Source organism: Ochlerotatus camptorhynchus, unplaced genomic scaffold, assembly GCF_037179485.1.
Source record: "Ochlerotatus camptorhynchus isolate MF236.1 unplaced genomic scaffold, CSIRO-AGI_Acam_v1.1 ptg000404l, whole genome shotgun sequence".
NCBI classification, from domain to species: Eukaryota; Metazoa; Arthropoda; class Insecta; order Diptera; family Culicidae; genus Ochlerotatus; species Ochlerotatus camptorhynchus.
In genome coordinates this window covers 654941-676910 of record NW_027040890.1, presented here as the reverse complement: position 1 = coordinate 676910, position 21970 = coordinate 654941, and the positions used below count along the sequence as shown (strand labels likewise).

The window sequence follows — 21970 nt, the reverse complement described above, 5'->3', positions numbered from 1 at the left end:
CGTTTGTTCTGCCGTGATTGTACTCAATACTTGTTTTGAATGACTGAGCGTACATTTTCTATGGAAAAATGACTCAATTGGGTTCTTTAAGGGTATTGAGGTAAATGCATATTCGTAATCTGCATTAGAAATGGAACCCAAACCCGAAATTTCATCAATTTTGGTACACTGGAACTATTTTAAATAAGTACGATTACATTTGCAAAAATCACCTTATTATCGTCCCTCGGTGTCACTTTGTATGGGAGCGAACTGTCAGTTTGTCAGTTTAGTGCCAATAAGTGAAGTTATTATTTTGCTTTAGATCTTGATTTAAAAATTGAGATGAAAGTGTGCGGGTTCGAAAAAAATATCGCTGTGCTCAGAAAACGAAGCTCTTTCAGATGATATATAAAAACCGATATTTTTTTTTCAAAATTCAAGAACCCAATTACATGCTGTGTGAGCGAAGGCAAGCGGTGTGAGTCACCTGTTCGTGAGTGACTGAGTGTTTTTGTTTGCTCTTTCATTGCCTCGGTACAAACGGTCTGCACAGAGCAATGGATAGAATAGTGCAGTGCTTTCATACTCAGCGTAAGTAGAGTCGGTCTATAATGAGTCACGCCAAGAGTGAAGCCAAGTCTACCTATTGAACTGTCAAACCGGCTACCTATCGAGCAAAGTAAACAAAATTACGATGCTATGGAAGGTCCACGAAAGGTATTGCAATAAAATATAAAATATAATCGAAGAAATGATCATAAATACGCAGTGAGCATTAACATGCCATGGGATACGTTTAGTAATGACCAGTAATGAGAATTTCTACTATTTTTTGTTAAGATAATTTGACAAAATCACTGATACAATGATTTACTACAGCCGCTATTTTTATTTATGGCTAGAAGTCATTTGAAGTTGATGCAGAAGTCCTCTGTTGCCAAGTGAAAAGAAACGGAATCTTTCGAAAACCGTGACTCATTATACACCAACTCTAAGCGTAAGCAGTCACTAATTTTACGCTTTGTTTTGGACACTCTGTCGCATCCCGAGTCACCTTTCCACTCTTCTTCAACTTCTGTTTCCCAACATTTCTCAATTGGGTGGAATTGAGGGCAGTTGGGTGAATTTATGTCCTTTTCAAAGAAAACTACCCCGTTGTCTCGATACCACTGTAGAACTTCTCCGCTGTAGTGGCATCTTGCCAAATCAGGCCAAAACTTTACATGTCAATTGTGAGCCTTAATTTACGGAAGAATACGTATTTTCAGGCACTGCTGTTTGTACATTTTGGAATCCCTAGTCTTGTTTGTCACGAAAACCTGTTTTTTTTTGTCCGCTGCTGCAAATACCTTGCCAGATCGTGAGCTATCTTGCAAATTTATCGGAAAAAACGAATTTGAACTTGCTAGGGACATCACCTCAACCAGTGGCTTTATAGAACTTTTGTCCGGGAAGCTGCCTTTAATCGATCTTAACGTCCGTTTCGTCATGCATGAGGATCGTACTTTGTAAGAACCTTATTGTACAGCTTCCGGGTACGTCTTTTGGCCAATAGATTCTGCTTAAGTGTCCTGTTTGGTTGCTTACTGACCCGAAATGATCGAAATACTTCTCGCTGACGAATCTTTCTGACAGTGCTTTGGCTGGCTTTGATTTTCTTGGCGATATTATAATCCGACAGCCCTCGGTTTGTCCTAACCGTTCTCAACACCTTCAAATGCAGCTTCTGTTTCTTATCCTACGATGCTTGCTATGATCCTGCCGACCGATAGTATGCAACTCATGGAAACGTTTGAGTACACTGCACACGGTCGATTTGGCCAATTTTAACGGCTTCGCGATTTTTTAACCTGACCACGTCGGATTTTCCAACTGGGCGTCCAAAATTAATTTTTGGTTCGTGGTTTACATCAAGTATAACTTGTTTTAAACAAAATCGTGACGAACTTTTCAGCACTGAAAGAAGAAAAATTTCAAAACGAACTGCTGTCAAAACATTTCAGATCCGACCGCTAGAAGCACTGCAGTAAAACAGTGGGTCCAGATATTAAATGACTCAAGCGTTAATTCCTTTTATAAATTGACGCTACCAGCTATCAAGACCGTTGCACAGAGGAGTAAGGGAAGACAGCCCAACATGCACCCCGGGACAAAACACACAGCTTTCCGGTTTATATTTTATGAATTTGACACGCAGCATTGCTAGTTAAGAACTAAAACTAGCAATGAAAACCCACATTGGGTGTTTTGCCCCAGGGTGCATTTTGGAGAATCTATTAGGATATTAGAAATTTAACATCACAACAAAAAAGTATTACGAAAACTGGTTGATTGAATGAGTTATCTTTATTTAGGGGGATTACTAAAACTGTTAAAATACGTTAAATTATGTTTTCAAATTTGGTAAGTGATAGAATGTGATTTATAGTAATTTTGAACATTTTTATTCTTTAAAACCTGTATGAGTCTTACGAGGTTCGATCATATAATCTACTCAAGTAATACTGCAAGTTTTATCGAGGTGTTTAGGCTTTCTACAAGTCTAAATCATGGTTTACACAACCTTCATAAATCCAAAATTGTTACTAAGGATGAATGAAACTTCCAATTATTATGAACGCATTACTGAAGAGAGCTCATCAGGATTCGTCTAGATTGGCATTTACGAGCCTTTCCCATAATTTCAAAGCAAATTTGACAAAATGTTTTTTTTTTGTTATCTCGAATTTGACTTAACATCAATTAGGATAATTGGCATATTAGGAACCCCCTTGCAGCTGTTTTAGCCATTTATGCTGAATTCATGACCTTTTAGTTATTGTTTTAGCAGTATGTTTCGATAACTAACAAGTTTATCCTTTACTTAGTGTATCATTCACACGTGTAATGAAGTAATGTATTTATGCCTCGAACATTTGTATTGATGTCAGTTTTAACCCTTTATGTTCCACGCGGGATCCATTATAGGATTTGTTTACATCGTACAATGGACCACGTAGAACATAATAATATTTAATATAAGAATTCATCTTATACAGTATGAAAAAATAATAAATGAGGTTGAATTTCAGTTTAATCCTTCCGAACACTGAAAAAAATGCTTTCTTTAATGTTTCAAACTGTCATCTTAGCTACCAAAGTAAGGCGAATTCGTAGAATTATGTTGAGTAAATTTTTGTACAACCAAAACAAGACACACAAATGTTATATAAGCTGTTAACATGCTTGAGCAACTGGTTCGTTGCTGGATGTTCATTATCGCCTCTGTTGTTGTCAATATTAATTTTTGTCATTATCTTGGTGGAGATGATTTTGAAGATCAAATGCAAAATGATTATTTTCATTTTAAACAAACAGCCATTCCATTGCAAAACGATAAAGGGCACACTACGAAAAAGTCATGTAAACTTTAGTGCCCTGATACCGACACATGCTAGCAGCCCTTTTGACGTAACGATCAGTTAAAAAGGACGAGAAATTCAATTCAACCAAACGTTCGCTTCGTCGAGTTGCTTATATTTCGGTTTTAGAACACTTAATTTTACATGAAATGTTTGTTTGCGTTCCAAGTTTTATGCAAAGCTGAATTACATCTCGTGTCAAAATAGTCATTTCTAAGTGTGTGGTACTCAGAATTTCGTAAAAATTGGTAGTTTTGTTTCTTACCGCAAAAGATTCGACCCGTAAATTTTAATAATTTCCATGTTAGGGTGGTTCAAAAAGCCGATTTTAGTTTTCAAATCTGACCATGTTACAGTCGCTTTACATAAATGGAGACGCATGGTAGTCTAGTCGCATAGGAATATTGAGCGAAAACCCAAGACTTGATAACTTCAAAAAATATAACTCAAAAACAAAATTGGCTGGGTTCAAAAGTTTTAAATTTTTGAAATAAAAAAGATTTTGAAAAAAAAAATATTTTTTGGGCCACCGTAATATGGAAATGGTTATCTAATGACCAAATAAAAAAAAAACGGCCCTAATACTTTGCGATAAGGACCCAAACTACCAATTTTTACGAAATTCTGAGAACCACTATAATGTTTTGCTATGGAATGGCTGCAAATATAGTGCTGAAGAACGTGTTGTGTTGAGTTTTACACACACAGATCAATGGCAAATTATTGCCTCGTGCTAAATTGATGATTATATAGAGGTTTAGGTTATGGGGTCAACAATATTCAAAAGAATCATTTTGATCAAAATGAATTTGATTATTTTGCTTATGAGGATCGCTTCTGATTTCGACAATTTTGTGTTGGATAATCAAGCACTGGTGAATATCAACAAACGCGTATTCGTTGATGTAAAATGCAGCGAAGATTTTAAAAACAAACGCATTCATCTGCACTGGGTTGATGCACTACTCCTTGGTGGCTATAAATGATAAAAAACAGACACTGCTAAGTAGTTGTATCCTTGACCACTCAATACAACAGCGATGCAACTGCTCGTATTATTATTTTGGATACGACTGCTGGAAGGCTAAAATATCGTATTGCTCTCAAGATTGCAATTGAATTCAGATCTAATTCACTGTTCGCACTAACAAAAACAAACCTTCCCATGACAACCGTGGATGTGTTGAGGTGTTGTCGGTCTGTAGTAACTATCTAAGAACAGACGCCGCTATTGAAACTGATGGACCGGAGTTTGCAAACTGAGAATGGGTTGCTAATCCCAAGTCCCATTGATTTGGTACTTTGTGCAAATTAAGCTGGATCTGGTCTTGATCGGCCATCAATCCTCACTGTCATGCTCTAAACTAATTAATTGATATCCTCAGTATTTGATTTCATGAAAGTCCTCCTCAGAAGTCTATTGCAATTATCCTTGAACTTTCCATAGACTTTTTCTCTGACGCCTTTCGATTCTCTTCAGTATTCCTGTTGTGCTAACATCAGAACTCCTTTGAATCGATCATCAACATGTATTTCCGTTTGAATTATTCTCGGACTTTCTTTGAAATCAACCTCATAATTCAATTTTTTCACCGTGAGCGTTTCTATTCATAATTTATTTTGAAATTTCTTTGAATTTATTTTTAAAATTTACCTGGGTTTCTCTTTCTAGGATGTCTACACAAAGCTTTTACGAACCACACGCTTTTAGCCTACACAACATTATTCAAATGTTGGGACCAAGGTTGCAAAGACTCATTTCAGCTAAAACAATGTTTTTCTAAATTATGAAATAATTAGATGCCATGATCAAATTTTGAATTGGTAGGATACAAGAAGAGGTTGCAAAGAATGTGTTTGACATATTAAACCTGTTTATTTCACTTCATGAGAGTCACAATCAGCGATTTTTCACAAACTCACTCACTCACTCACTCACTCACTCAGCGATCAACAAATCGCTGATTGTGACTCATAGAAAGCAAAATTTACAGGTTTTATGTTTCCAACGCATACTTTGTAACCTCTTCTTGTAAGTTACAAGTAAAACATGCCATCATACAATCTTTTGGTTTTATTATTCCGAAAAACATTATTTTAGCTGAAATGAGTCTTTGCAACCTTGGTTGGGACCTGGAATTTTGTTAGGGACAGCCCCAAAGGGTTGTACGCAATGGCGACGTAGGACTACGTGGTCTTATATAATAAATCTTATTTGTTAACTGCAGCAGGAGCTTGTGTTTTGTGTAGGAATAGGAATTTGAGCGGAGTTCTCTTGTTTATGCTCTTTAGGACACGCTTGTCATAGATGGCCCACAGCGACTCACGTAGAGCTACTGATTCCGGTCAATAGCGGTGCGGCTGCTTCCTCCTTCTTTGGATGCTCATGTGAGCAGCAGCTCACTGCTTACAGGGAGCCATTCGTTGTGTACTGCAGAACACCACCACTCACCAAGCGGTGATTGAATAAACACCGTTTGGTGAGACCGAATGGAATTCAACTTTGAAATCTGTGTTAGGGAAATCGCTTTTCGCCTGCAATCGTTGATAATTTTAATTATCATAGCAATAGTTGCACATTCGTACGATTTTCAATAGTAACACTTTGAAATATTATAGTCTTAATTTTAGCAGATTAGTAGAAAAATTTCCTATGGATTGTCGTATTAAAAATTAAAATCCATCATCTCTGGATCAAAATCAGACATGAAAGTGGCCACGACCGACTTTGGATTTTGAAATTACACCTCCAATGTTGCCTTAAAGTATATGGTTTGTTAGATTTAAACATATCTAGATAGAGCTGGAATTAGGCGTAGAAGCTTTTGTAAACAATGACTTCTCTCGATGATTTTTAGGAATTCAAGGCACCCCCACGCAAACCAACATCACCGTCGGGTAAGGGAAGTCTTACCCTACCTGATGGTGATGTTGATTTGCATGGGCGAGCTTTGACTTTCAAGACATCACCGAAAGAAGTAATTGTTTACAAAAGCTGTTACGCTCTAATTCCAGCTCTATCTTGATATGGGAACTGACATCCGATTGATGACCAAAAAATATTCATTTACAAATTTATGGTGGTCCTGAAAAGGACCGTTTTGTCGTAATGGTTGAGTAATGCTGAAATATAAGGGTGTTGAACACAGATGAGGCTGGTGAGCTGTATGTTGTTTGGAATGAGGGTGACGCGCTTGGCATAGATGGCCCACAGCGACTCACGATGAGCTACTGATTCCGATCAATAGCGGTACGGCTTCTTCCTCTTTCTATGGATGTCCATGTGGGCTGCAGCTCGCTGCAGACTTTCGTTGTGTACTGGAGAACAATGTTCAATGCCACGCGCCAAAAGCACTGCTGCTGATGCCGATGACCGGACACCACCATACACAGTGATTGGAACTGAATCCGATCAGCGATTGAATCACTTTTTGCAGGCAATCGGTGATAATTTTAAAATCGCTATCACCTTCTGATAGCAAAATTTACAAATTTTATTTCCAGTATTTTTGTACAAAACGCATGCTAGACAATGTTCTAGGTATTGGAATAAATCAGTTCAGATCATTTTTCATTGAATATTATGTACGGAAAATGGATTTAATGACGGCCCAAATGCCCCTAATTTGGGCGCATATATAAATTCAGCAATCAACTAATTTTTCAATAGCGACCAACATATCCATTAGTACCGTCTCAATGACGCGTTCATCTAGATAAAATTGATAAGTAGCAGATTTTTAGCGATGGGCCCAATCTTAGATCCATAGGCCAACATTAGATCCATTTCCCCTATAATCCATCGAAAAGTCTTCCGACGACCGCATTCCAGTATCTGATTATGCGGAAATTTAATGAATATCTTGCATATCTATTATACAAATCTTTAATAAACAAAATTTTGCTTCCTGGTTGAGAGTGATCGATAAGTTCTACTCATACCGGACTGGAATCTGATCTATAGATACATCCGTTTTTTCAATAAATTATCATCATCTGTCAAATTCCACCATAGTATTATACTCGTCAAGTGATGCGTAATTTATGGGAAAACTTTCCATCCCTCTGGATTATGAGTCACTCGGTATGAATTTGGTACAACACCCCCAAAAATAGAACCCATTGCAACTAGTTCACCATATAGCAACAACAATAAACATCTGCTAACCCATCAGAATGGTTCAAGCTCGTCCCATGAACAGATAAAATCTCTCACGAAACAGATTCATACACAGTAATCCAATGAGCACTTCCGCCCCAAAAGCAGAACCACTTCCGAAATAACAAGATATGAGCAAGCACACTTCAATGTTTGTCCACAGCAAGTCACGCTACGGATTGTAGATACACTGAATATGATGACAACAAATGTCCCGCGGTCAAGTTCCTAGATCAACAGAGAAACGCTTTGAGTCTGTCGTGGTAGAAGACGGATTACCGAGTGGGGGAAAGTCATCCTCATTGTGGAATTAAAGTTTCCATTTCGTTGCCGACGCTCCTGGGACGATAGAATCATCAAGCAGCGAACTTTCCAGCAAAGAAGAGAACGGTCAATTTTTGGTCAATTGTCTTTTAACCAAATCGGTCAACGGTGAAATGAAAGGAGTCCTGATATTGTGCTTTCACGTGCTGGTGCTTAGCTTTCAAGCGAAGGTAAGTACCTAATTAATTCACGAATGACGCTACATACAGGGAACTTTCGAGCAGAGAAGCAACCGCTAACAGATGTCGGATTGCATTTGTGCGATTATGAATGGGTATGTCTCTCGGAGGACAGCTTTGAGTGAGGTTATAAAAGTAGTTCACCTGCGGGACGGATAGTGACGTAGATTGCAAAGTTTCATGCTAATAACTACTCGTTGGCTGGATCTAATTATGCAAATGAAGATGTCATCGTCGTCGTCTTGGTTTTCCAAAAATGTGATCAGAGAGCTGGGTTAATATTCACACAGGAAAGGTGGAATTAGCTGCACTTCGCCTATTCCGGGATGTGCTGATGTGTAATAGGAGTTGTTCTGATGGTAATGAGCTTTCTGTTGGCTTCAGCTGGGTCGTGGTTGATTAGTAGCTTGAATAAGTCTCTGGTGGAGAAGGATAAGAATTGCGGGGTGTGTTGGACTAATTAGTTTGATCTGTTGCGTAACCGAGGACTAATAACAGAGTGAAGTTTTCCGGCGACAGCTTTGAAATGTTTCCCTGGAGGCTGAATGATTAGCGTGATGTTTTAGATCAATAAGACTGGAATGGGGTACGTGCAGTGAAGACTGTTTTTGAGCGGTCTTCTTGAGAAATGCTATTTGTTGGTCTTTTGAAATAATGTTTCGCCTTATTAAACATGATAATTTTCGATGCCAGCCCTGGGTTTGTGCAGAAATACAGATCCACTATTATGAGACCATTCCGAGCGATTCTTCATCGTTGCGGTAAATGCCAGTTTAATTTAACCGATTTGAATTGTTGTTAGTATGATCATCTGGGGCCTCCCTTAGCTCTGTCGCTAAAGGCATAGCTACAAAGCAAGACCATGCTGGAGGTGGCTGGATTTGATTCCCGATCCAATCTAGGATTTTTTATTGGTTTGAAAATGTATCGACTTCCATGGGCATAGAGTATGACTGCACAGCAAAAAAAAAGTAGTGTAAATTTCCGTTACTATGATGCACATAAATGTAGCGTCATATATCATGCAAGTTTAGATTATAGATCGTGTAAATTTATGAGACATGTCCTGCAATATTCCATATATTGTATGCAACTGTTCACTTTTGTTTGCAACATTTCTTGCAAGCTGCTAGTTTACGTGTAAAGGAAGCAGGGTTACTTCCACTCACTTACTATAAAAAAACATTTTTCAGAATTATTAAATCATTAGATGTTATAATGATAATTACTACTTATAAGTTACAAGAAGAGGTCGTGAAGTATGTGTTTGATACAAAAAATCTGTCAATATTGCTTCCAGTGCGCCACAATCAGCAATTTTACGATTCGTGAACGCTCACGAATCATAAGATCGCTGATTGCGACGCTCTGAAAGTGAAATTGACAAGTTTTATGAGTTAAACACATACTTTACACCCTTTTCTAGTTACGTACAAGTACAACATATCATTATATTATCTAACGGTCTCAGAATTCTGAAAAAACAATTGTTTATAGCAAGTGAGTGGAAGCAACCCTGAAAGGAAGTTTACATGTATGAATGTTTGCATGCATCGATGTTTACATCGCCAGTAAAATTCAGAATTTTTTGGTGTTTGTACTTGCCACACACTTTTACTAATGCAAAAATGGTACAGGCATCGAAAGCTTTCAATTAATAACTGTGGATGTGCATCTAGAACACTATGTTGAGAGCACTAATAAGCTCTTATAAAAGCTAATATGCGATAAGCAATATGCTTGAAATGAAATTAAGAATAAGTTGAAGACGATCATCTGAAGAGATTGTGGAAGATAAGTAAGTATGAACAAACTCTATAATAAAACTTGATAAACTATAGATTAACTACAAATTAACTAATATTTGAATACTCATTTTATTAGTTTTGAAAATATAGGCAAATTTATTCTGTAAAGTCGTAGCTAAGTTAATTTCAAGCAACTTTACCGAGGAAATTATTCACAATTGTCTTAGTAAAAACATATCTTTTTAGCTCCAATTGTGTACTTAAACATGTTCTTGGAAGTAACCTGGAGGTTACTTTTAGGACTAGTTAATATGCACATTTTTACTAATAAAGTATATCCATATCTCTTGATAAAACCTCACCGAAGACGCAAAACGTTTGAAACTTAAGACAAATGCACTTGTTCTTTTATCGTGCTTGTATCCCAGAATTTGCAGAGTTATTTCGACAGTGAGCATTCATAAGGGCGTATACGCGATGATCGATTCTCTTAATCGATTTTCTCTTTTCTTAATAACTCGCTAGATTTAACGTTTGTCGGTGCGTTTGTTGTTGCTTTTGAAAGCCAATACAACCTATTACAACTCTACATTGAACAAATTCTACAAAATTGTTTCGCTTAGCTGTAGCAATGCAAAGAGAAAAACGATGCAGAGAATCGATCATCGCGTATACGCCCTTATGCATTGCTCACTGTCGATTTATCAGTCTATTACTATTTTTCAATAATTTTAAATTGGGTAGACAAGATGAGAGACATTTTCATGATTTTTACTTGCATTGCTCTAACTTTAGTTGCAGTCCAAACTTTGAAAAAAAAAAAAACGTTTGGTTGTCATGACAATGATCAACACGCTTGTTGTTGTTGTGATTTTCTCTCCTTGATTTGTTTTCCGTTGATCTTGTCTTCTGTACTGAGTACCAATGCTACCGACGCCAGGGAGGCAGCTCCCACCAGGGCGTTACAATATCAGCTTCAATCGACCAAATCGATGCGGCGAAGAGACTGCTGGCTTTCTTTTTCTGTTAAAGTCGAACAGCTTCGCAGCATTCTAGAACCTCAGTAAGCGTGCACAAACAATTGTTCAATCGCTTGTCTCTCTTTCTCCCGTCGCTGCATTGGTCTTCCTTTCAAGCTTCGGTGAAACGGATGAGCGAAAGAGCGCTCGACTTTGATAGTTTTCTCTTTCATGAAACACATCAACAGAGGTTTCATGACGTATATGACGGAAAATGAAATAACACATTTAAAGCATTTCTCACGAGAAAACACTTGAAGATTACACGTAATATGTTTAATTTATCTTCTATTCACATATTTATCTAAAAAACATTAACGAAAACGGGGCATAACGCATTTTAAACAAATTTAAAGAGCGGTGATAGAGTGTTCGTGAAAGGGGATTGAAAGCCATAATGAGGTTTCGTTTAACTAGAAAATCGACATTTATTACATTGAAAGCGATGAGCAAAGCAACGACGAGAAGATCCACAGCCAGTATTTCCTTCTAAGTGTGTTCTTTTTCACTATCATTTCTTGCTGATAGTCTAGCTACACACCAACAAATTATGAATTTTAATGGTGATGTAAATATCCATGCATGCTAAAATTGAAGCATGTAAACTTCCTTTTCACGTAAACTAGCAACTTGCAAGAAATATTGCGTACAAAGATGGATGGTTGCATACAATATTTAGAATATTTCATTGAATGACGCATAAATTTACCCGATCTATAATGTGAATTTGTATGATATGTGACGCTCCATTTATGTGCATCAAAGTGACAGAATTTTACACTACTTTTTCGAACTGTGTAGGCGTTATAGAAATGAAGCGTTGAACACGTTTGTATGAGAGAAACAAAACTCGAGTTCATTTTAGAGCTTCAAAAATGTAGAGCCCTGGTTCCCACACCTGGACCCTACCTATCGACCCATCAACACGTTGATCGGGGCCAACGGCTTTACTTTCCTTCCGAAGGAAGGCATGATCAGAGATTTTATGCCTCAGAAAATCCAGGCGGCGCCGACTGGGATTGAAGCCAGGCCTTTTGGAGTGAGAGGCAATCACGCTTACCACTACATCACCACCGCCACTATTGTTGTTGTGATGAAATTGGCGTTGTTTTTCGCATATATTAATTTTCCATTCTACCCTATTTTGTATTTTTTGCATTTATATTGTTCTTGATATGTTGTAAAACTGATCGTAACAACAACAGGCTTTTTGGTAATTGCGATAACAACAACATATCTCAAATTATATTTTTTTATGGAGTGCAGAGATAACTTTCTTATCACTTGACTTCAAAACGTAATGAGTCACGGAATTTACAAAGAACGTAACGTCCGAAAAAATCCGAAAACTTCAACTTAAATTATTCATAAACTCTTCCTGTGGGCAATATTCCATAAAATTCTGAAACTCTTCTGCCCTAACCTGCCAGATAATAAAACAAAAATTCCAAGATCTGAGTTCAGAAAAAAATCCTGCTGGGAAAGTTTTAATCAGAATTGACCGCTTTCATAACAAATGACATGTAATATGGTCAAAAGAAGAAGATTTCTCCTACAAAAAGATGTGGTGAAGTTCACCCTTCAATTTACGATAGAAAGCAGTTAAATATATTTAAAAAGTTTAAAATTTCAAAAGGTCCTTGCTTTGATCGATTCGCTTCATCGCCTTTCTCTTTTGATAACCACTGCTATGCAAACATATTTTGCGCTATTTTTACCACATAGGGTAGAGTACTACTTTGGCCGAATCGCCCATTTTGGGCCTATCGAGCTAAAACATCAAATAAATCCAGGAAATTACTTATTTTTTTTTTTATGTTTGGATAGGATGTTGATGCACTGCATAAATATAAGAAATATGATTTATTCGGGCCACTGATCATTTAATATTTACGTGCATTAAATTTTGTTACTAGTAGAGACTTGTGCGGATTGCTTCATATGGCTTCAAAGTTCTGTCGGAACTTTATTCGAACTTTATGGAGCTTGAAATTTTTGTCGGAACTTTATTTGAACTCTACGGAACTTGGCAGTGATTTTAATCGTTAAATGCGGAACTTTTAGTTACTTGGGGAGTTTCGAGTCAAGAAGCTGTGTTAGATTTTTAACAATATCTCAACAATTTGTTTTTCTTTAACAAATCTTACGGTACGTACAGAAAGGTAACAACATTTAGGAGTCGTCTGCAGTAAAAACATTTTATTTAGTGATACAAATCCACTGGGAAAATAGAGGCAAACGGTGGGTTGTGCTTAGTGGGCCCAACATTAGATCTAAGCCCTTGTTTGGTAAAGGAGGTTCTTCTTTAGATGATGATGATAGTGAGTAACCATTAGACTGATGCAAAATTTGCTCCACAGTGCTCAACCGGTTCCAAATTGGGCCCTGATTAGCCTCCCAAAATTTGAACTCATTTAGTGAGAAACTGACTTGGCACAAACCATTTGAAGTTTATATGGGAATTACTATGGAGAAACCATAATTTCGGTTCATATCTATCTCAAAATTCACTAGTTCTTTCTAATTAAGAAAATAATAGCTGAGCTTGTTGAAAATTTTCTCAGCTACAACTTTGCTCAACACCACTTTTCGATCAAATGTAAAGAACAAAAATTATCAATGATTCAAGTCACTGATGTCTTATGATTATGCTCAATCAACTGTTTAGCAGGCAACATTGGTGTTTACAGCGCGTAGAATAGAGGACAAAAATCATGGCTACTCTGTCACACAGCAGAATACAGTGTTGCCCACAATACAGTTGCTTAATCTTGCCATAAGATTATCAATCTCTTAAACAATTAATAACTATTTAATTTGACTTTTGGCTGAAAAACGATTTTCTGCAAAGTTGTAGCTGATAAAAATTCCCATAAGAATAGCAATAAAATTTGTTAACTGTACAATATGTAAAAGGCTAGAAGACAATGCACAAAAAGTTTTTTTTCCCATAATAATTTGCATATAAACTTCAAATGGTTTGTGCCAAGTTAGTTTCTTATCAAATGAGTTTAAATTTTGGGAGGCTAATAAGGACCTGATTTGAAACCGTTTGAGCACTGTGAAGCGAAAATTTCAAATTTTGCATCAGTCTAATAACCATCCATTGTAGCACGGAAACTAAGTCCGATAGCAGTGGGCTTACTTCTTTGTTTGTCTTGATTAAGCTTAATAACCTCTGATTGCCCTCAACATGTCGCTGTATGAAGGGCCAAATACGGATTGGGTGCATCGATAGGTAAAATTGCCTATACGCATCTACGGGACAATAAAGAATCTCCTTCCAGCAAAATGATCGCACAATTGGTCAAAAAGACGAGCCCCCAAACAGGAAGATGTACCCAATCAGTAGGGAGAAGAGCTCGCTCTTTATCCACGAAATGTTATCATCAGGGAATTGGAATTCCCACTCTCCCCGTCCAAATCGCTTCAGTCGGGTTGGACCCTCCCTTCCCTTTTGTATATGTATTTAAATGTTTATGTTATGTAAATGTTATATATAATGAATCATCACTTATGTGAGTTAGAGGCGCCGGTGGTGTAGTGGTAAGCGTGATTACCTCTCACCCCAGCAGGCCTGGGTTCAATCCCAGTCGGCGCCGCCGGGATGTTCTGAGTTATCATATCTCTGATCACGCCTTCCTTCGGAAGGGAAGTAAAGCCGTCGGTCCCCGGTTCATCTGTTGATGGGTTGATAGGTAGGGTCCAGGTGTGGGAGCTGGCTCCCTGCCGTCGGTAGCATTGGTGCTCAGCACGGAAAACAAGATCGGCGGAAAACAAATCAAGGGAAAAAAAAATCACTTATGCGAGTCGATTGTTATGATTATTTTCAATAATATTAACAGTTCGATGAAGATGATGCAACATGTTTTACCTTTTATGTGATAGGGTTAAATACCCCACTTCTGATCTATTAAGCACAACCCGCACTTTATCTTTCTTAATCTAGCGCAGCTTAACACTAAACGGCATGTTATTATTACTGATGGGTTCCAAATTTATGTACCTTTCCGTATGTACCGTAATATTTGATAAAGAGAAACCAATCGTTGAGATATTGTCAAAAGTCTAACACTGCTTCTTGACGCCAAACTCGGCCTGCGGATTCTAAACACGGCCTAAAGCATTGAAACGCCATTGAAACGCCAATGAATTCACTTCAGCCTATCGGATGAAGAAAAAAATTGATTCGGTCGGAGCGCTTCTTTTGTTTTTGGGAATAATGGGTGCAAACCTTCATATCCCGCGTTCTCATTGACTTCGTTCCGTAGCTTATTAATTAAAGTATCATACCAAACACATTGAATTGTTAGCTCTGAAATCATGGATTTATTTGAAGTTTTCTGCTCGATAGGCCCAAAATGGGCGATTAGGCCGAAGAAGTTCTCTACCCTACTTATCATCACAGAATTCAACTTTGAATCGTAGACCAGGTCTATTAACAATACACTCGTTCCGAGAAGGGGCTCATGGTTTTACTCATCCTGTATAGTCATCTTCTTCTTCTTGAGGTTCGCTCACCACCCGGAATGAACGTTCGGTGTGGTTAGTAATATCAAATTGTGTTACATGCAAACGAAAACGAGCTACAACCAGGATTAGATTTTTAAAGTAATAGCTTCATCTGAATACCCATCTATTCATAACGTACGACATTGTCTCACTTTGAACCTACATTTAAAGCGATTTTGTGATTATATGGTTACTTGGGTACTCCCATAAAATTTTGTGTAATTGCCACAAGTTCAAAAACGCCCAACTATGGACAGCTCAATGCTATTGAATCAGTGAACACCAACATGATTATCTGCTAGGAAAGACCAAAGAATATATAGAGATAAAGCTAAATACAGTTTTTACTAAAGTACTTTATAAACATCAAGCTGTCCAATATACCTTGCCAACCCACGGCACCTGCACGGTAATGTTGCTAAGTGAAGTACTTCTCAAACTAAAGCGATACATTTCTCTACTTTATTCTAATGGAAACCTAATATTATCCCCCATATGCCCGAACACACCCAAAACCCATTCCCACACAAAATCAAATAAAAAGGTTTATGTATGGTAAACACGTCCGAACATTAACGAGAATATGGGTATAAATCTTAACTATCGCAACTACGGGTAATCGTCGAAAGTACTTGCATATTACTCAGAAAACTGCAATCGCCCTCTCATACTCGAAATATGCCACGACCAACCTGGCACAACGAGATGCTATCTGTCCAAAACGTTAAATGCAACAGGGAAGCGAAAGCGACAGTGCATGAAGAGAACCAATCAATGCAGATAGCACCTTTTTGAATGTTTATGTAGATTTGGCAGGGAACTGTTAAAAAGTTAGCATGAGCATGAATATGATTGACCACCCACGGTTAGATAAAATGTTATTGTCATATCAGACGTAATTAGAGCAGAAAACATCAAATGAAACCATGATTTCGGCGTTAACAAGTCAATTGTAGCTTTGGTACGATACTTCTGTTCAAAATCTACCGAACGAAGTCAATAAGAACGTGTGAGCTACTGCAAGAAACAAATCGCATAAATGTTCCAAATAATTCTAGTTTTGAGTCCTCCAGCCGGCAGTGTAACCAGTTCCAACTTCCATCACACTTACTTTATTGCTCCTCTCATGTTCTGTACATTGCTCAAATCCATAAATATAATCACAGTTGTGCTATCCTGTAATCCCTGTTCCGGGTAAATCCTAAAATTTAATAGAAACAAGAATCCCAGCGGAACGCAAAACATATTTGGGCGATTGCTGGCCATGGTAATGTATCACTGCCACAATGTGAAAACTCAACAGCTGTTCCGAGGGTAATATGGATAATGGAAATTTGCCCCAAGCTGCGAATGACGCACTAAGCCACCGGTGCGTAGTGATGTAAGCAACCGTCGGAGCAATCCACCCACCCCTGGGCCAAAGCATGGAATAGCGGATACTTATTCTACCATCATTGTACTTATCTCCATGGCATTTGCTGCTGATGATGAAAAGAAATTTATGGTCCTATTTTTCGAACGATTGTCAACACTGTCGCTGCTTGGAGGTGGTCTTTGATGTGGGGTTTCGCACATTATTATGCAATGCAGATGATGCGATGGAAGAGAATGTATTTGTTTGGGATCGCGGTTCATTTAACAGATGATTTGAGCATATTGAATCAATGGGTCTTCGTCAGAATTACGGGAGAAGAAAGGTATAATTACCTATCTATTTCTAATGAACAAACACAAAGTTCAATCTATTCAAGGAAGCACAAAGGGCAATCCTGGAGCATAAGGCAATTTCAGCTTAGCATGCCTTTGTTGTAGCAGGATGGCATCAATATCGATTCAAAAATCAACTATGGCTTCAATAAGAATGAATTAAATGTTGTGAAGCCTCTCAGAGGTTGTTACAGAAATGTTCCAAAGAATGAGAAAAAGAACCCTTGTGAAAAGAAGATTTCACGTTTCCATCGAAAATATTGGGTGACACTTTTCCGTACACTTTGGAATGTAAACTACACAGATCTTTTTCCACCACACAAAAATTGAATGAAATATGCACACTAAAATTTAGCTTGGGAGCTTAAATCGGCTGGTTTTAATATATTAAAATATTTGATTGGAGGAATGCAATGAAGAGATATGCCAGAAATGCATTTATTTAAACGTTCAAACCTTCCCTAAGCAAGTGGTTTCAGTATACCAATTCAGCAGATTAATAGCCTTCATAAAATATTGACCGAATTATTTCACCATCAACACTTACCTAAGAGTTATACCATCAAAAATTAAATCCTATTTTGAAAGCACACACACTGCTCAATTCAATTACAAAATATACCACGCACCTGAATAGTTGGATACCCACCAGGTTAGTATGCGCACATGTTCATTAACATTGCAGATCATTTTCCCGCCAGAAGGCCAACGGCAAAACACTCTCCATTGTGCTTCGCGCTGCAACGTCAATATGGAATGTAAATGTTGTTTGGGTTACTGGAAAAAAAATAACAAGAGTTCTTCCGAACCGACCCGAAGCCAAATGTGTGAACAAAAGCCAGCGGACATGTTTCTTTTGCGGTGCTCGGTGTGTAATTTCGCACGCCTTCCATCATTGCCCTTCCTGGTACATTTCATCCGTGTATTAACAACCGGATCCCACTACATACTAGACCGACGGAGGCGCTTTGGACTTCAGGAGCATGGATTCGTTTTTTTGTGTAAAATACAGTCTAGTCCCAACGGAATAGCAACTGTTGAAACAAAAGAGTTGGAGAGTTCCATTTACGACTCCAAATTAAAAATCCTACCAAGTTAACATTGGTCAGCTTTATTCGGCAGAACAAGAGAGAGAGTTTTTTATTATGATTAGCGTAAATGCACCCGTTCATACACAGCAAAAAAATAATTTTGATATCACGTCAAAGTGGATGCACTACAATCATGTCGAAAATATGGTGTAATATTACTTGCTAAAAAGGACAAAATTATCATTAGTACAATGCATGAACTGACAATACGCTGCTTTTACTGCATTTGTTTATTTATGTGGTCATACAAATTACATGAAATTTTCGACATGATTGTAGTGCATCCACTTTGATGTGATATCAAAATTGTTTTTTTGGCTGTGTATGTGCAAAGGCTCAACTTTATTTAGATTCTATATGCCAACAATGAAATGTGACATATGAATGAATTGTGGCTTACTGCTAGCCACATAGTTCGAAGAAGTAGTTTAAATTTCTGTTTACATTATATGTCATGTAAAGTTATGAAACATTTCATGAAATATTCCAAATATTGTATTCAACTGTCCAACTTTGTAAAAAAAAGCATTTATTGCATTTTGCTAGTTTTGCGTGAAAATAAATACAAGTTGCTACATAGCCAGTAATAGGGGAAATGGCTCTAATGTTGGCCTATGGATCTTCTAGCTGTGTTTCCGGTTCTGCGGCCTCCGCACTAGCCACATCATGTCTACGCATCCGCCCTGCCAACTGCCAGCAGGTTTATGCCACCACCTGCTCTTCCTCGGATCCGGGACACCCTAAAACGGGCACTGAGGAAGCTTTCGAACCTCCCGACCCAGTCGCGCTTGCTGCAAACATCCACCATCTTCATCGTCCCGGTCCTGTGGTCGGTGATGGTATCGGGGGCTTCCGGCCTGCAACCTCAGGCGAGTATGATTGCGATTCCGAGCTTTCGGTACCTGATGTCCTTTCGATTTCTAGCTTCCGTGATTGCTCCTCGAATGGTCTCCGGATCTACTACAAAACCGTGCGTGGGCTGAGGACTAAAATCGACTCGTTTTTCCTGGCTGTTGGAGAGGCCGAATATGATTTGATTGTGCTGACGGAAACGTGGCTGGACGACCGAATTTACTCATCGCAACTTTTCGGGTCACTCTATTCCGTCTTCAGAACTGACCGGTCTCCCCTAAACAGTCAAAAATCGCGCGGTGGCGGAGTCCTGATTGCAGTATCAACGAGACTAGCCAGCTACGTAAGCACGTCACCAATTTCCAGTCAACTGGAACAGCTGTGGATTGTCGTAGAACTTCCACTAAACAAGCTTAGCAAAAACGACTGCACGATCATCCGTGAGCATGTGGAATCGTTAGGCTCGATTTCTTCTCAATTAAGTCCCTGCTATCCAGCTTTTGTATTTGACGACTACAATCAAGCTGGTTTGCAGTGGCGCTTTACAGGCAGTGGCACAGCTTTAATTGATCCACTGCGTTCGCATATGCCGGTTGCTTGCTGTGCTCTTTTGGACGGTTTTACCTTTTACAGGTTCACACAAGCGAATACTTTTCCGAACCGAAATGGACGTTTGCTAGATCTTGTCCTGGCAAATGATTCCGGATTACCAGGCACTTCTGTTTCCTTGCCGGTCGAGTCACTGATTGATCTAGATGCCGATCATCCCGCTCTCGTCGTGCCATTTAGTTTACCTTCGCCGATTGTTTTTACGCCGTCATCTGAGTGGTACTCTTTAGACTTTCGCCGAGCTGATTATGTTGCATTGAACAATGCGCTTGTGGAAATTGATTGGCAATTTATCGAAACAGCCGCTAGCGTGAATGATGCAGTGGATTTTTTCAGTGCTGCACTGGAAGATGCTATTTTCCGCATTGTCCAAGCACGACGACCCCTGCAAAAGCCTCCATGGTCTAACCCACGCCTACACGTGCTAAAACGTCAACGCTCTGCTGCCCTCCGAAAGTATTGTAACAATCGCTCGGCGTACTACAAACGGCTGTTCAATTTTGCGAGTCGTAGTTATCGAAATTACAATCGTTTTCTCTATACTCGACACGTGAGATGCACGGAAGCGAACCTTTACACGAATCCGAATAGTTTTTGGTCGTTTGTCAACTCTAAATGGAAGGAATCTGGGTTGCCTTGTTCCATGTTTCTCGGGAATGACTCGGCTAATAGCGAAAGAGAAAAATGCGGCTTGTTTGCTCGTCATTTCAGACAAGTGTTCCACGATTTTTCCGCTTCGCCGGCACAAGTGCTGGACGCTACAGTTGGGATGCCACGTGATGTGTTTAGTTTGGATATTCCGCGCATTTCAGAAGACATGGTGATAGCCGCAACACGCAAACTGAAGCTCTTGTTCGCCGCCGGACCTGACGGCATTCCGTCATCAGTTCTAAAACGTTGTGTAGCTAATCTCTGCCTTCCACTTGCGATGCTATTCAATTTCTCGGCACAGCAATGTGAGTTCCCCTATGCCGCTGGAAAGTTTCTTATCTGTTCCCAGTCTGCAAAAAGGCGATAAACGGAATGTCGCAAATTATCGTGGAATCACCTCCCTGTGTGCCTGCTCAAAACTGTTCGAGATTATCATAAATGATGCTCTGTTCGCGTGTTGCAAAAATTATATCGATACAGAACAACACGACTTTAACCCGAAGCGCTCCGTGTCCACGAACCTAGTGCAGTTTACTTCTAACTGTTTGCGATGCATGGGTTCAGGATGGCAAGTCGATGCTGCGTATATGGACTAAAAGCTGCACTTGACACGGTGGACGATAATATCTTGCTTGCCAAGCTGGATATACTTGGCGTCTCGTCAACGGCTGTGGATTGGTTCAAATCCTATTTGGTGAATCACTATGTACGGGTTAAGATTGGCGCGTCGGAATCGGATGTTTTCTCAAACAACTTGGGAGTTCCGCAAGGCAGTAACCTAGGACTGCTACTGTTTTTGATCTTTTTAAACGACGTCGCCTTTCTGATACCATCAGGATGCCGCGTTTTCTATGCAGACGATACGAAAATCTACAAAATTATTAAAAGTCTCTCGGACTGCTGGGATCTCCAGAATATGTTAGGTATTTTTGCTGACTGGTGCTCAAGAAATTTGATGAGTCTAATAGCGAATTCGTTTATTATCGGGGTTGGAACCAGTTCCAACCCAGTGCGAAACCGAACTTTTTGTCAGTGCGAACCTCAACCTGAGCTGGGTTTTAAAAACAAACGATCAAACTGACGTTTGTCAGAAAACAAGCAGACCCAATCTTGATACCCGATCCAGGTTGGAACTGAATAATAAACGAATTCGCTATAAGCATCGAAAAATGAAACATTATTTCCTATCACCGAATGTTTGACTATGTTCTCTACGGACGCTGTCTTGCTCGTGTAGAGCACATAAAGGATCTCGGCGTTACCTTGGATTGCAGACGATTCGTTGCTAGACCGTCTAGCAGTATAGTTCGTTCGTTGTTCGCTTCACTATCGAGTTTTTTTTAGTTCGTTTTATTGCTACGTTCGCGTCGTGGTAGTGCCGTCATCGACAGGCGCATTGGCAAGTCTAATTGCACTTGCCAATAAATAAACCGTGCTGCAATTTTATGTGGGACACCCTTTAAAATTTAGCTGGAACATACAAGAAACTGTATCAGTGTTTCTTTAATTGTTTATTACATTTTATAAACCATTAAAACTTTTTTGCATAAAGTTAACATAGCTAGTAAGGTGTCAGTGCAGTTCGAACTGTTTTAGAAATGATACTTTTCTATGCGTTTGTTCTTATGGTTAGGTCTTCGAAATCCTTAATAAATAAAGCTATATCTAGGTATGGTTCGATTAAAGTTGACTGAACCATTCTCATTATGATTTTTGCAAGAAGATAAACCATTTTA

The 21970-nt window shown here is 38.8% G+C and overlaps 1 protein-coding gene across 1 annotated transcript in view; it reads left to right on the top strand.

Annotated features, from left to right (window-relative positions):
• LOC135710878 (corticotropin-releasing factor-binding protein) overlaps positions 1-21970 on the top strand; it is a 99752-nt gene that overhangs the window by 16046 nt on the left and 61736 nt on the right. Inside the window, exon 2 of the mRNA XM_065233588.1 lies at positions 7706-8036. Within this exon, the coding sequence (XP_065089660.1) occupies positions 7980-8036 (57 nt within the window). The 5' untranslated portion in view covers positions 7706-7979. The remainder of the gene's footprint in view (positions 1-7705; positions 8037-21970) is intronic.